At 38.3% G+C, this 12,349-nt stretch overlaps 1 protein-coding gene across 3 annotated transcripts in view; it reads right to left on the bottom strand.

Annotated features, from left to right (window-relative positions):
• Positions 1 to 1,415: 1,415 nt before the first annotated feature.
• PPARA (peroxisome proliferator activated receptor alpha) overlaps positions 1,416 to 12,349 on the bottom strand; it is an 84,572-nt gene continuing 73,638 nt past the window's right edge. For all 3 annotated transcript variants that reach the window (XM_067531074.1, XM_067531075.1, XM_067531076.1), the window contains one exon: positions 1,416 to 11,098. In XM_067531074.1, coding sequence (XP_067387175.1) covers positions 10,851 to 11,098 — 248 coding nt within the window. In that variant the 3' untranslated portion in view covers positions 1,416 to 10,850. The remainder of the gene's footprint in view (positions 11,099 to 12,349) is intronic.

Genomic DNA, 12,349 nt, shown 5'->3' with positions numbered 1-12,349 from the left:
TCCTGACTAATACATGCCCCAACGCTGCCAGGAGTGAACCGATAACGTAACAGGATACTTAGCACTGAACAAGTGAGCTGGGGCAAAGGTCCAGATAGATGGGGAATACAGGAGCTTGTGATGATATAAGTTATATCTGGGAGAATCACTGACTTGATTGAAGTATTTTCTGGTTACAAAATGCAAATGAATTCCAGAGACTGTTCTGGTTATTAGTAATTACCATCTGGGATACTTCAGGGAATCTCTTCGCTATTATTTCAAAATAGGGGCCTGACCCTGCCAACACTTACTACCCAGCAATGCATAAGGCCTCTTTCAAACAGTCATCTGTATTCAACAAGGATTTAAGCACATACTTAACTTTAGGGATGTGTTTAAAGGTTTAGCTGAACAGGGATGACTAATGCGTGATTAAGTGCTTTGCTGAATTGGGACCATACTGCTTACTAACATAAGTAGTCTCATTCATTTCAGAAGCAGCATCTAGCACCTAATCTCCAGGTTTTTAGACAGGATGCCTTTTTCTAAATAACGGGCGTTCTGGGGCACTTCAAAGACTAACACATTTAATTTTTGTAGGCATAAGCTTTCGTGAGACTCAGCTCACTTCGTCAGATGCAGAGGTAGAATGATACAGCATTTGTTAAGTCTTTAAAGTGCCACAGAACCCGCGTTGTTTTTGCTGTATACAGACTAACACTGCTACCCCTCTGGATTTTTTCTAAATACTCTTGATATTGTTCTTTTAAAAAGTGCCCTCACAGTGCATAAATAGTGTTATCCAGTAAGCATACTCAGTACATATTCTTTACCAGTGTATTGTTAGCATGAAAGATTTGGGCCCCAATCTTGCAAACACTTGTTTATGTGCTCAGATCCACATCATTCAAGTCAGTGGGACCACTCACTAACGATTTAAGTGATTTCTGCAATGGGGCTTGCGTATCAAAAGCTAGGACAAGGAAAAAACATTGAAGATAAAAAGCTGTTTCATAAATTAAACCAGCTCTATTGTAGTGATATGGGATCTTGCAAAGACACACGCTCCTTCCAATGATCTCGCAGTGGAGGAGGGTCTTTATCTGACAAAGCCTCATGAAATACTAACCTAAGCCCGGACCCCTACAAACATTTATGCATGTGAACACAGCTGAGTAGTCCTAGTGAGTTTGAAACAGAACTATTCACATGTGTAAAAGGTGTGTGTGTGGGGGGGGGGGGGGGGGGGAGAGTTGTTTGTTTTTTTGTTTTAAACGGGATGAGGGACTTTTGGTCTCTCTTATAATGTGCCATATGCAGTCAGTTGAGGATGGCAAAGATGTTTGCTTAGAAAATGCTGGACACATTTGTAAATGCGTATCACCAAGAAAACCAACCACCATTCATAATGCGTCACTCATTACAACTTACGATTCAATTTTTAAAAATATTTTATTTTTAAACCATTAAGGCAAAACCGTATCTTTAAATTAACCATCCTTACATTCATCAGTCTTACAGTATGATCTTTTTAAGCACATAAGATTTTTACAAGTCATGACACCATCACTAATCAGCTCAATCCCTTAAACAGAGAAAAATCAGAATGTAAAATAAAAATTGAAGGAAAAAACCCCCAAACAATTTACAGGCTTGTTTCCAGGTTGTTGATTTTAGAACAAACATTCAGGATCCATCATATTTAGTAATTTTTTTAACAAAATTTTTGCTTGTACAAGTGCAAAAGACCTCTTAACTGTGTCTTTCCTACAAGTCCCTGTGTTACCAGGGCTTTCCATTCCCTATTTTAAATCACCACCTGCACTGTTGTGACTACAAATACTAGGGAATTTAACCTGAGTTACTGGTACTTTACAGGAAGACAATCACTCCATGATAATTATTTTTTACTCTTCCCCACTTAGCAATATCTGCAACTGATGAGTCATACATTTTTCACTACAGTTTTTTTACATTTAATATAGTAAAAGGCACCCAAGAAAAGTTTGACAGACAACTGGAAACCCTGATATAAATTGGTTTTTATATTTGTATATGTGCCTAGTTAACTACTTATGACCCCTCTCTTCCCCCCAGTTAGGATTTTAATTAATGACAGCATTGAAAAAATCTGATAATTTTTTTGTGCCACATTAGACAGTATGGGCCATTCTATAAGAAATGATAAAGAGTTATAATAAACACCATGGTGCAAGTACATTGCTGTGTTACATTAATAAAAAATAATTCAACAACTTTCTACTCCTGTTTCACTACCTTTAATCTGCAATGCAGATCATTTGAGAAGTCAATAAAACTGATCGTTATTGTTTAAGTTTCTTTTATTAAATCAGTAATATTACAACTTGGACTGTTTCTCTGTAATTGCTAAGGAAATAAATCAAGGTTTAATGTGCTTTCTTCCACTTCTGCAAGCCAAGAGGAAGTTTTAGTAGCTGTCTGTGGATCAGGGACATAGAGATGGAGCCCTGGCTTATCAGCCTGCTCCCCTTACACACTCACCCTGTGGTAATGAACTGCAGGAGTGGGAATGACAGGATAGCCTCTTTTCATGGCACCATTCCCCTCTTAACCCTTTCAGTTAATGTTGGCTGGTTGAGCATTAGCCACCCTGATTAGTAAAAGCTTCCTGAGCAGGAATGCTGGGGAATGTTGGCAATGTGGGGGGGAACATGGCTTCAAAACTAATCAATAACCATTCTGCTTTATGAGGCAGTGCGAAGGTGTGGGGCCTCCAAGAAGGTAGTCCTGGCTTCTATGTGGCAAAATATACCTATGCTTTATAACTGTATCAGATATTAAGTACAGCTATGGTGAGCACTCTATTTGAAGTTGACTTGTATACAAATCCAGGAATTTTGTTACAGAAATCTTTCAAAGGCAAGTCAGGGGGAAAAATTAAACAGATTGTGAATACTTTTGCTGAACTCATATGCAGTCAATTAGGATGCCCTATCTCCTTACTGTCTGTGTTTCAGCTGGTTAACATTGTTCCAAATCTACATATTTTAACCTGTGAGGACACAAACAATGATAACATTCTGCGTTACCACATAAAACGTTTTACAGCAATCATGAATCAGGGTTTTTCAAATGCATGTAATAAAGGGAGCCAACATGAATATCAAGAAGAGCACATACTCCAAAATGCTTAAACAACATGAAATTACTTGGGCCAAATCTTGCAGTCCATACTCAGGGCCAGTCCTTCAACTAATATTCATGGGAGTAGTTATTACTTAGGCAAGTAGTCCCAATGGGTAGGGATTGTTTAAGATTTGGCCCTTGGTGTTTACCTAGGCAAATGACTAAGACTGCAGGATTTGGTTCTATGTCTTCAACACTTGATATTTTGTTGCTCCATTACTTCTTTCCCGGCGATTATGATCTGACAGGCAGACAAACTTAAGAAAGGTAAGAGAGGTCAGGACTGAAATAGATTCAGAAACTGAAAGGAGCCTTAATAAACTATTAAACACATTGATATTGCTTAGAAAAGCATCTTGCCCCTGGGATGGTTTAAGCTAACAGGAAACATATCTATTATACAGTTACAGTATAATATGACATATCAGATTTAGCTCTTCACAGGTTTTACTTTACTGCTGCCTCAGACATTTAAAATTCAGTGCAGAAAAAATAGATTACCAAAAGAGAACATAGTATGTATTATTTGTAAAAGTTCTTAATAGAAATTTAACAAATTAATGAACACAGAGTACTTGGATGATGACAATATATCATCTGCAATTTTAAAGTTGCACCAACATTATGTGATATTACATACTGCAAACACAGCAGCAACAAATATAAATCATGGCTAAAACAATTAGAACAGAGTGTGCTTGTCTGAGGTGTCAGTTTTTAATTCTTCAGAAGAAAATTCTACCCTTACAAATAATTAATTTATTGTCTATGGTCTGATCCTGCATCAGAATTTGCTAGCAGGGATCCCTGCACAAATGTGGTATTCTACATAAATCAAAGGATACAGAATCAGGGCCTATATATGGATTCTGTCTCAGCAATGAATTTCAATCTGTGGTCCACGGTCCCCTAGGGAGTCTGAAGACTATGTCTAAAGGGTCTGCGAAAGGTTGCTGTTACCATAGTATAGTGTTTTTTAAGTTGTGATCTAAGATTTCCAAAGGGGTCCAACTTCCATTAGAAATTTTTTAGGGGGTCCACAAATGAAAAAAAGTTGAAAACCACTGATCAAAAGTCACAGGAAAAAAAGGAATGTTCCTATAGAAAAATTGGTAAATGAGTTCCAAGTTACTGCATATTTTAATTATTACTTAGTTTGTATTGTATAGTCAAACAGTTACAAATTTTGAAATGTCTAAGAAATCATAGTTCAACCTCAGCATATGTGGCACCAAAATTATTTTATATATAAACAAACAAACATTCTATAGGACAGCTTTATTCCTGGTAAGCCAAAAAATCAACTTCTTATAAATGAGAGAATATGAAACTTACGTCTACAGGAGTTATATAGGAAGTACCTCTCCTTAGTTCTTCTACTAGGCTTGCAATTAAAACAAAGTACTGCAGTGCATGGCAAAGATGAAAGTGGCTCTGAAGTCCACCCTACACCTTGGAGAGTTTGAGCCACAAACCTTAATTACATTAACTAGATATTTTACAACTACAGCTTATCCTGTGCCAGTACTTGATCCTGTACTTGTATCAAAAGAGAAATAAAAGGAAGTCTACATACAAATATTTTCAAATCGTGTTTACAACTGTGAATACTCACACAGGTATGTCCCAAAGTTTTACACAACACTCTGTCATAGGGTAAGTGGCCCTTCAAAGGGCAGGGGTCTGACTTGCCCACCAACCCTCTGGGAACTACAATTTGAAGCAATCAGGTGCTCCAGGTGATGCCTCATCAGCCAATTAGTAATGGATCAGCAAAACTCTATAAGGAGACTGCCTGAGCAATAAAGGAGGAAGCTACCCAGGAGAGTTCTTTCTTTGGGAAAGGCCTCATACGTCTACAGGCTAAAAGGGATCCACAGGAGGAAAAGCAGGCTCCTGTGGGGGAAAACCCTGAGCTGGGGCTTGGAAGTAGCAGGGGCAACCCTGAAGAAAACTCTCAGAGAAGAGAGACAGTAGGAGAAATCCTAACAACTCTGGGAAGAGACCTGGCAGGTGCCTCTGGATAGGAGAGGCCTGCAGTTTGAAACTAGCTCCCAGGGAGGGAACAGGAAGGTGGAAAGTCCTTTGAGAAGGAGTAAGTTTGTGGGGAGGGAATAAGAAAACAGTCCTAGAGAGAGTGTGCTCTCTGGGAGGGAGTAGCTGACCGAGGCAATTTGGAACAAAAGACTGATAGCGCCAGTGTAGATAGGGAAGAGCAGCCAATGCTGAAGTGGCAGGGGGGGTTCATGACTGTTTCTCAGGAAGATAGAAAAACAAGAACATTGACTGAGTGTTTCTTTCTGTTAGTTTCTGTTTATTAATGATTTAATGTTCTGGATGAGGTGCTCTAAAATGGTAAAAGTCTGGCTCACGACTGATTTATACAGATGGAGGAGAAACTGAGGCATGAGTCCAGGGCAAGAATTCCTGACACACTCCTTTATAAAGTATATGGCAATTAAGTCCACAATTAAATGAATAGCAGTTCATCTTTAACTTGAGACCTCAGGGCCCTTGCTTTGTGGCAAATATTCACTTTGTGACTAAGGGTTTTGAAAAATCAGGCCCATAGTGTTTCACTTAAATAATTTACATATTTTCTTTAAAGCTTTTGTGGTATAATTTACTAGACGTTTGTCATGCAATTCTATTCTTATATTTTACAAGTGTAAGTTTAAAGAAACACTATAACTTTCAGTTTAAAAAATCCCCAGAAGATAAAACAGAACAATACTAGTAATCTTAGTTCAAACCTCCATATTGTAAATTTAAGCATTCAGTACCTGAGGGTTAAACAAACTTGATTAAACACAGATATTCAAATTTGAATGCAAGTATCAAAATAGCATTGAGGGACATACTGTACCATGCATTTCAGCAAACCTTATCAAAGGATTATGGCTTTGAATGTAGTACCGATTTTTGTGATGTTATACTCGACAGTTCATTAACTTTTTATTATAAAATAGTACAATGGCTATAAGTGCATTGAAAAAGCTTTGTGATTGAAAGTTAAGGGACAAACGGAAGAGGGCCAGAAATAATATAGGCAGCTACAATGCAATCTTCTCCAAGTGCTTTGTCTAAGAGACTTCTTACCCTAAAGCTGTCCATTAGAAATGAAAGACAACACAGAAATGCTAGTCCAGTGTGGGACCTAATTCTAACAATGAGTAAACCTTCAGAGGTTTACTATTTAAGATAAACAAATAAATGTTTAGATGCTTATCTTAACCCCTTGAGTCTGCAAACTTGTGCTAGAATTCTCATGAGAATGGACTCTGGTAAAATTGCTGTATTTCCTAAATCTGTTTGGGCCAGAGATAGTACAAACACAAGTTCTTTGGCAACATTTCAACACTTTAACAGCTGGCTGAACCAGAAACTCAAAGGCACAGGTGAATTAAAATTAAGACTTTTTAATGCCAAAAAAGTTCAGTTTGAATACATGGAAAACATTGTGGTTGGTTGTCATTTTAATTGTAGTGCATTTAAAATAAAGATGTGCTCTTGAAATTAAGGGATATGCTGGTATGCACAAGTAACTTCCATTTGTATTAATGAGGGTTTTATGCGCTCACCTTGAAATCAGAATAAAGCTTTGAACTGAATACCCAAATGAATTAAAATTGAGGTTATACAATTTCCCCTAGAACCTGCTGCTACAGTCAGAGTAATGATGTACTTAACAGACCAGAAAGTCTGTAATAGTATTCTCTTTTAAATAAGACCACTTTTTATTGTACAGAATTGATTTTTTTTTTAAATAAAACTTGGATGATTATACTCCTTTGTGCATGATGAAAGTTACTGCAGGAACCTATTAGCACTTAGTCCAAACGGTAAACTTTCACAAAAGCACCACAACGGCAGCCATCGTGAAAATCTAATGTGCCAGCCAGTGCCTACCGTAATAATCTGTTGAGGTAGCTGATCTATATCTGTGAAAATGTAGTGCTGAAACAAAGTTCTGTAAACTAATGCTAAACAGTTGAAAAGGCAGTATAGGTATCTCTATAGTGCACTTGTATTGGAATCTCTCCGAATTTTAGGATCTGTTAACATGTTGTTCAAGTTTCTGTAACCCCTTGAAAAGTACTTTCTGTACATATATTTTAAATGTTAACTGTAACTGTAGCTCTTTGAAACGTATATAAAAATTCAAATGGTTATTGAAACAAAGCAACATGTTAGCTGATCTTGAAATACTACTGCTGTTTTTTCCTATTTAAAAACTTTTAGATGTTGGTGAATGAATTTCTACAAGATCAAAAACTTTGCTGGCAAATAGAAAGAGCCCAGCTGAAATGCAAAGAGGCTCAGGATGTGTGCTATTGTTACCACTGTCATCAGGGTCACATGAAGTATGCTGTTCAGACTGTTACACATACGAGTGCTGCATACATCAAGAATACTGAAAGAGATGCTGACCACAGCTCTAAAGACCATCAGTAGGAGTGGCTCTACTGGTGCTAAGTATGAAAGTACATAGGCATGGGTGCAATGCTCTCAGACACTCTTAGTCCTAGTTCAAGTGGAGATGAAACAGTGTACTTATTCACCTGTGGAGATGTGGTGTGTACATCTGCTATGTAACTGAACAAGAGCAGTAGGGAGGTTAATAGGTTCTGCTCTATCTTTGTATTTAGTATCAAACAAAGAGGCACCAGGAAGACCTAGGGTTTATGAAAGATTGAAGGAAAATGAGATGGTTTCATGCCGCAGATGAGGTAAGAGTAGACGAAACAAAAATGTCTCATTAACCACCAGGTAGCCAGGAATTAACTGGTAGGGCTCCTAACAGAGCAGGCATACAGTGTATTTGTAATGGCTGATAACTGAAGACTTAATTATGGGGACTAATATTAATCACAAACAAAAGGTATAAACCTAAAACTGAGTCAGTTGCATCACACGCCCAGACAGGCTAAGCATTCTGAGGGGTTTGGTTTTGAGGAACAAATACTTTCATCTAAACTTTATAAAGAGTAGCAATGCCATATGCATACCCTCTATTTGCTGAGGCAAATCTAGCATTGCATTGAAGTCTCCTTCTAAAATGTGGCGCCCTTGCTCAACCATCCAGGCAACAAAACAACACATTTTATTCCAAACAGCAAAACCAAAAGATTCATCATTCACTGTAATAGTTATTAATTCTGCGCCAGACCCTACCTCCCTTTCAGTGGAAGCACAGCAACTCCAAGTCAGTGGAATTACTGAGATTCTTCTGTATTGCGCGCATTCTGGACAGCATTGAACTTAGCTCCACAATGGCTTCCTCCAAAGCAGCACAGACTAGTGGTTGGCGGTAGGTATGATGGTGGATGGGCAAGGGTGTATGTAGCCACTGTGACAATGATAATGTGGCTCCACCAGCCTAATCTCCTGCATGGAAAAAAGTGGATGTAATGGGTGCTGCTCAATCGTGTAAGAATACTGCCCTCCCTGACTCCCATGGACATGCTCCTTGAGCAAGGTTCATTTATTTAAGGTCTGTGCAGAGGTCCAGAATTCAGCCCTATATGAAAGTTTGCTAGTCCACCATTAAAACAAAAACAGGGACAGTGAACTGGAAATGCTATGAACCTTGAACAAGTCTGAAACAAATGCCCAGAAGGACAGATAACAGTATTTTCAAAGGTTCAGAACATTTAAGTCTATATTTAACTTGAGAAGTCAAATACCGTCAACTCTTATGATTTCCTTACAAGTCTCGCAATATTTGACATTTTATTTAAGGCCCCAGCTTGTGGAAATAAGTGATTATGTGAGAATCTCAGCTTTCATTTAAAAGTTTCTAGCCCTCATAGTTGGGGGTAAGATTTAAAAATGCAACCTAGGAGCCCTCTAAAGCTCAGAAACTAAAGGACCAAAAAAATTCAAGATGTTAATGCTACATCTTAGAGTTTTTAAGCCAACCTCATGATTTTTTGGCACCTGGCTTATGATTTTTGAACTTTTTGGGGTTGGCAATACTGCATGACTGGAAGCAGGAAGTTCGAGAAGTGACTGGCCAAGAAACTAAGCTGCCCAATACTCCTGACAAGGTAGTTTAAGTGGCGCGTCAGCAGCTGATTAGGGAGGCCTGCTTTTAAAGAGGGTGGTCACAGCCCACCCAGGCCCACCCGTAGCTACGCCACTGCTTACACAGCATCACCAGTAAGAAGTATTCTGCCTCCAGTTACATGAAACTATTTTCTCCAAGCTGTGCCCTCTTCTTTTACAACTGTGCAATCAGTGTCTATAAATTCTGCTCTCAACACGTGCTGCCTCCAGTGCGGTTGAGCAAATGAGGGCAGAATGTAGTGCATTTGGAATTTAGGTAACAGTTCTGTTGACAGAGTGTAAGGAAGCACAGAATGCAGTTCACTCAACTGGGTTAGCTTTGAGGGCTAACATAACAAACACATATGATTTTGAATACATATTGGGAGTAGACCTGTTACATAAAGATGCTATGTTTACACAATCATTTTTCAGAGTAGATCACCACTTGAAGCTATCGTATTCTGAAAATCTGGAATGCAGCTTCCTTGGGGCAACAATCAGACTTCTGGGAGACCCCCAACTCCTGCTAATTCGAAATGGCATTTTAAAATAAAAAAATTAATCTTAAACTATTAAGACTCCTCCAAGATGCACACAATATGCTATATATCCACCCAAAAGGGACCTTTTTCCTGTTTCTTTAGAACACTTTTGAAAAAGCATTCCCCCACTGTAAAATACTAATTCACTGACAAGCACCTTGCTGTGACATCTTTGCTATATTTTATAAAGTCTTACAGTTTAAGGACAGACAGGACCACTGGATTATCCAGTCTGATTTGTATATCATAGGACACCAACACCACCCAGGACCCAAACACTAGCCCCAAACAACCAAAATTAGACCAACCGAAGTATCACATCCCACCAGAGACTAGATTATTATGTGCCACAAGCAGAGAATAGGAGGGACAGAGATGCAACAGTGCCCAAGGCTGTGCGCTGTCAGGGAAGTGATTATGGGAGATACACCATGATAATCCTTTAATTAACTTCTTTTAAAAGAATCTTTTCAAAAGGCTAATCCCAAAGTTACTAAAGTAGTACTATTCCTCTCATAATTCAGATGGCAACAAAGTATCTTTCAAATAAATATATTATACCTGTTCATGTATAGTTATACCCAACCACTTGATAACATCTAGACTGAAAGCATTGTTTGGAAAAAAAAAAATTGAAAGTGCTAGTTGGCTCTCAGTAATGAACATGAGAGTATATATATCTCAAGTGTGCATAATTTATAGACGATAGTGCATGTATCTTGAACAAATGTTGCCCTATTTGGTAAATCAATGCTAAATGACTAGCCCAATAGAGAATATTATTTTGGTCAATCAAGGTCTAATTTGTTAGTTAACGGATTCAGTTTTGTCAAACATCTATTTGTTCAATACATACAAATTCTTGCTAACCCTCAAATTTCAAATTAACCAAAGCCTCTTATGAGCAAATTCATGAGCACAATGTAATTTCTCAAAAGTACTTAAAGAACCCAAGACAAAAGAAGTGTGACATTTCCATTATCTACATTTTAGATTTTTCATATTCTGGGATTAAAGCACAGCAGATAACTGTGCAAAGTAATTTAGCTATCATCTAATATTGCTCTCTTGGCTTTAAATACTATGGAAAAAAATTACAAAAAACCCTTAATACATATCACTGTAGATTTCTTGTAGTAAAGGGTGCAAGGGTGCGTCAGATTCAGTCTTTTTGATTATCTGAACAAGTTGAGCATGCTCTGTGACAAGTTGTCGGAGATCAGCCATTTTCTGGAGAAGTTTTGGAAAGAGGAAGATATCATCAGGATGGTTGTTTTGCAAGTGAAGTTTTAGTACGTGCACAATGCTCTCCTGCATCTTTTCAATGTATTCTACATTTACAAGACCAGGACGATCTGTTCTCAAAAGAAAAAAGAATACACATCATATAATTGTACCATTGTATCTACATTTTATCTACATTCAGGATCTGATCCAGAGCCCACTGAAGATGACATTATTCCAATCTACACCAATGATTTTGGATCAGCCCCAAAGTAAAATCTTGTCATTAGTGAACTTTTGAAATTCAACTGAATGGCTATGGAATACTCTCTCAGGAGTACTGGTACAAACTAACAATTTTTTTTTTTTTTTAATAAATAGCTCCTCATGACTTTTGCCAATTCTTTTTTCAAAGACAGAATAAAAAAAGAATTATCCATATGACTCACTCATCCCCTGCTATACCATAGTAGAAACGTCTAGGCTGGATATCTGATTTTATGTTCTGTATATGAAGGTTGTGGGGTCTCCAGCCCAAAACAGAAGGGTGAATAAGGTTAAGCATTTGGTGTTTTTTTAATAAGCTTTTCAGGACAGGGAAGATATTGTACAGTGCCAAACACAATGAGTCTCCAATCCTGATTGGTAGCCAATAGGTATTACCATAATACAAATAATTATAGAAGGGGCTGGCAACACCACCTATTAAGATTATGAGACACTTCCCATTATCAGAGAGTGTCTGCAGTTGCTCATAACTTTGACAAACTTTAAATATGTGGGCTGAAATTTTCCATGCTGGGTATGTGCCTCAGGCTGAAACTTCAGCTGTTTCCAAGCACAAAGCTAGGGAAAAAATATATTTGTCCATATTAAAAAAATTATTTTCTTTGTATAACATACTTATACTTTGGAACAGGGATTTCAAATTTGGCAAATGAAGGGGGGGTCCTTTGTGTTAAGGATGTATGTGCCTTTTGCCATCCCCATGCAAATTAACCCAAATTTCACCAAGTAGTAAGCCTTAGCGTGGGGAGAGGGAGGGAGAATTGCAGCTCGCACATGCTCAGTAGACTCTTCTCAGATTTTAGCCGCTAAATTCCCCAAAGAGTCCATCCACACTGAGCAGGCTGCAGCCTGCGGCTCAGCAGGACTTTCCTTGTGATTACAGCTTTTGCCTGCTGCAGGCCAGGCCTGGTCTAGGCACTTGAACTAAGAGCAGAGAGCCCATTTCCTCTGTGCTCTCAATGACTTCTCAGTCGGGCCCAGGCAGCATGGAGGAGCAAGATGCCTGTTTTGAATGCAGAGGGGTAATGAGCTGAACCTGCACAGTGGGTGGGCAGAGACTAGGACTGATAGCTAGCAAAGGAGGGAGAGGAAAA

The sequence above is a fragment of the Emydura macquarii genome, unplaced genomic scaffold (assembly GCF_026122565.2).
Source record: "Emydura macquarii macquarii isolate MOO-44397 ecotype Brisbane River unplaced genomic scaffold, CSIRO-AGI_Emac_v2 contig_3122, whole genome shotgun sequence".
NCBI lineage: Eukaryota > Metazoa > Chordata > Testudines > Chelidae > Emydura > Emydura macquarii.
Note: the sequence above shows the minus strand (reverse complement) of the source record. Positions and strands in the feature narration are given on the sequence as shown.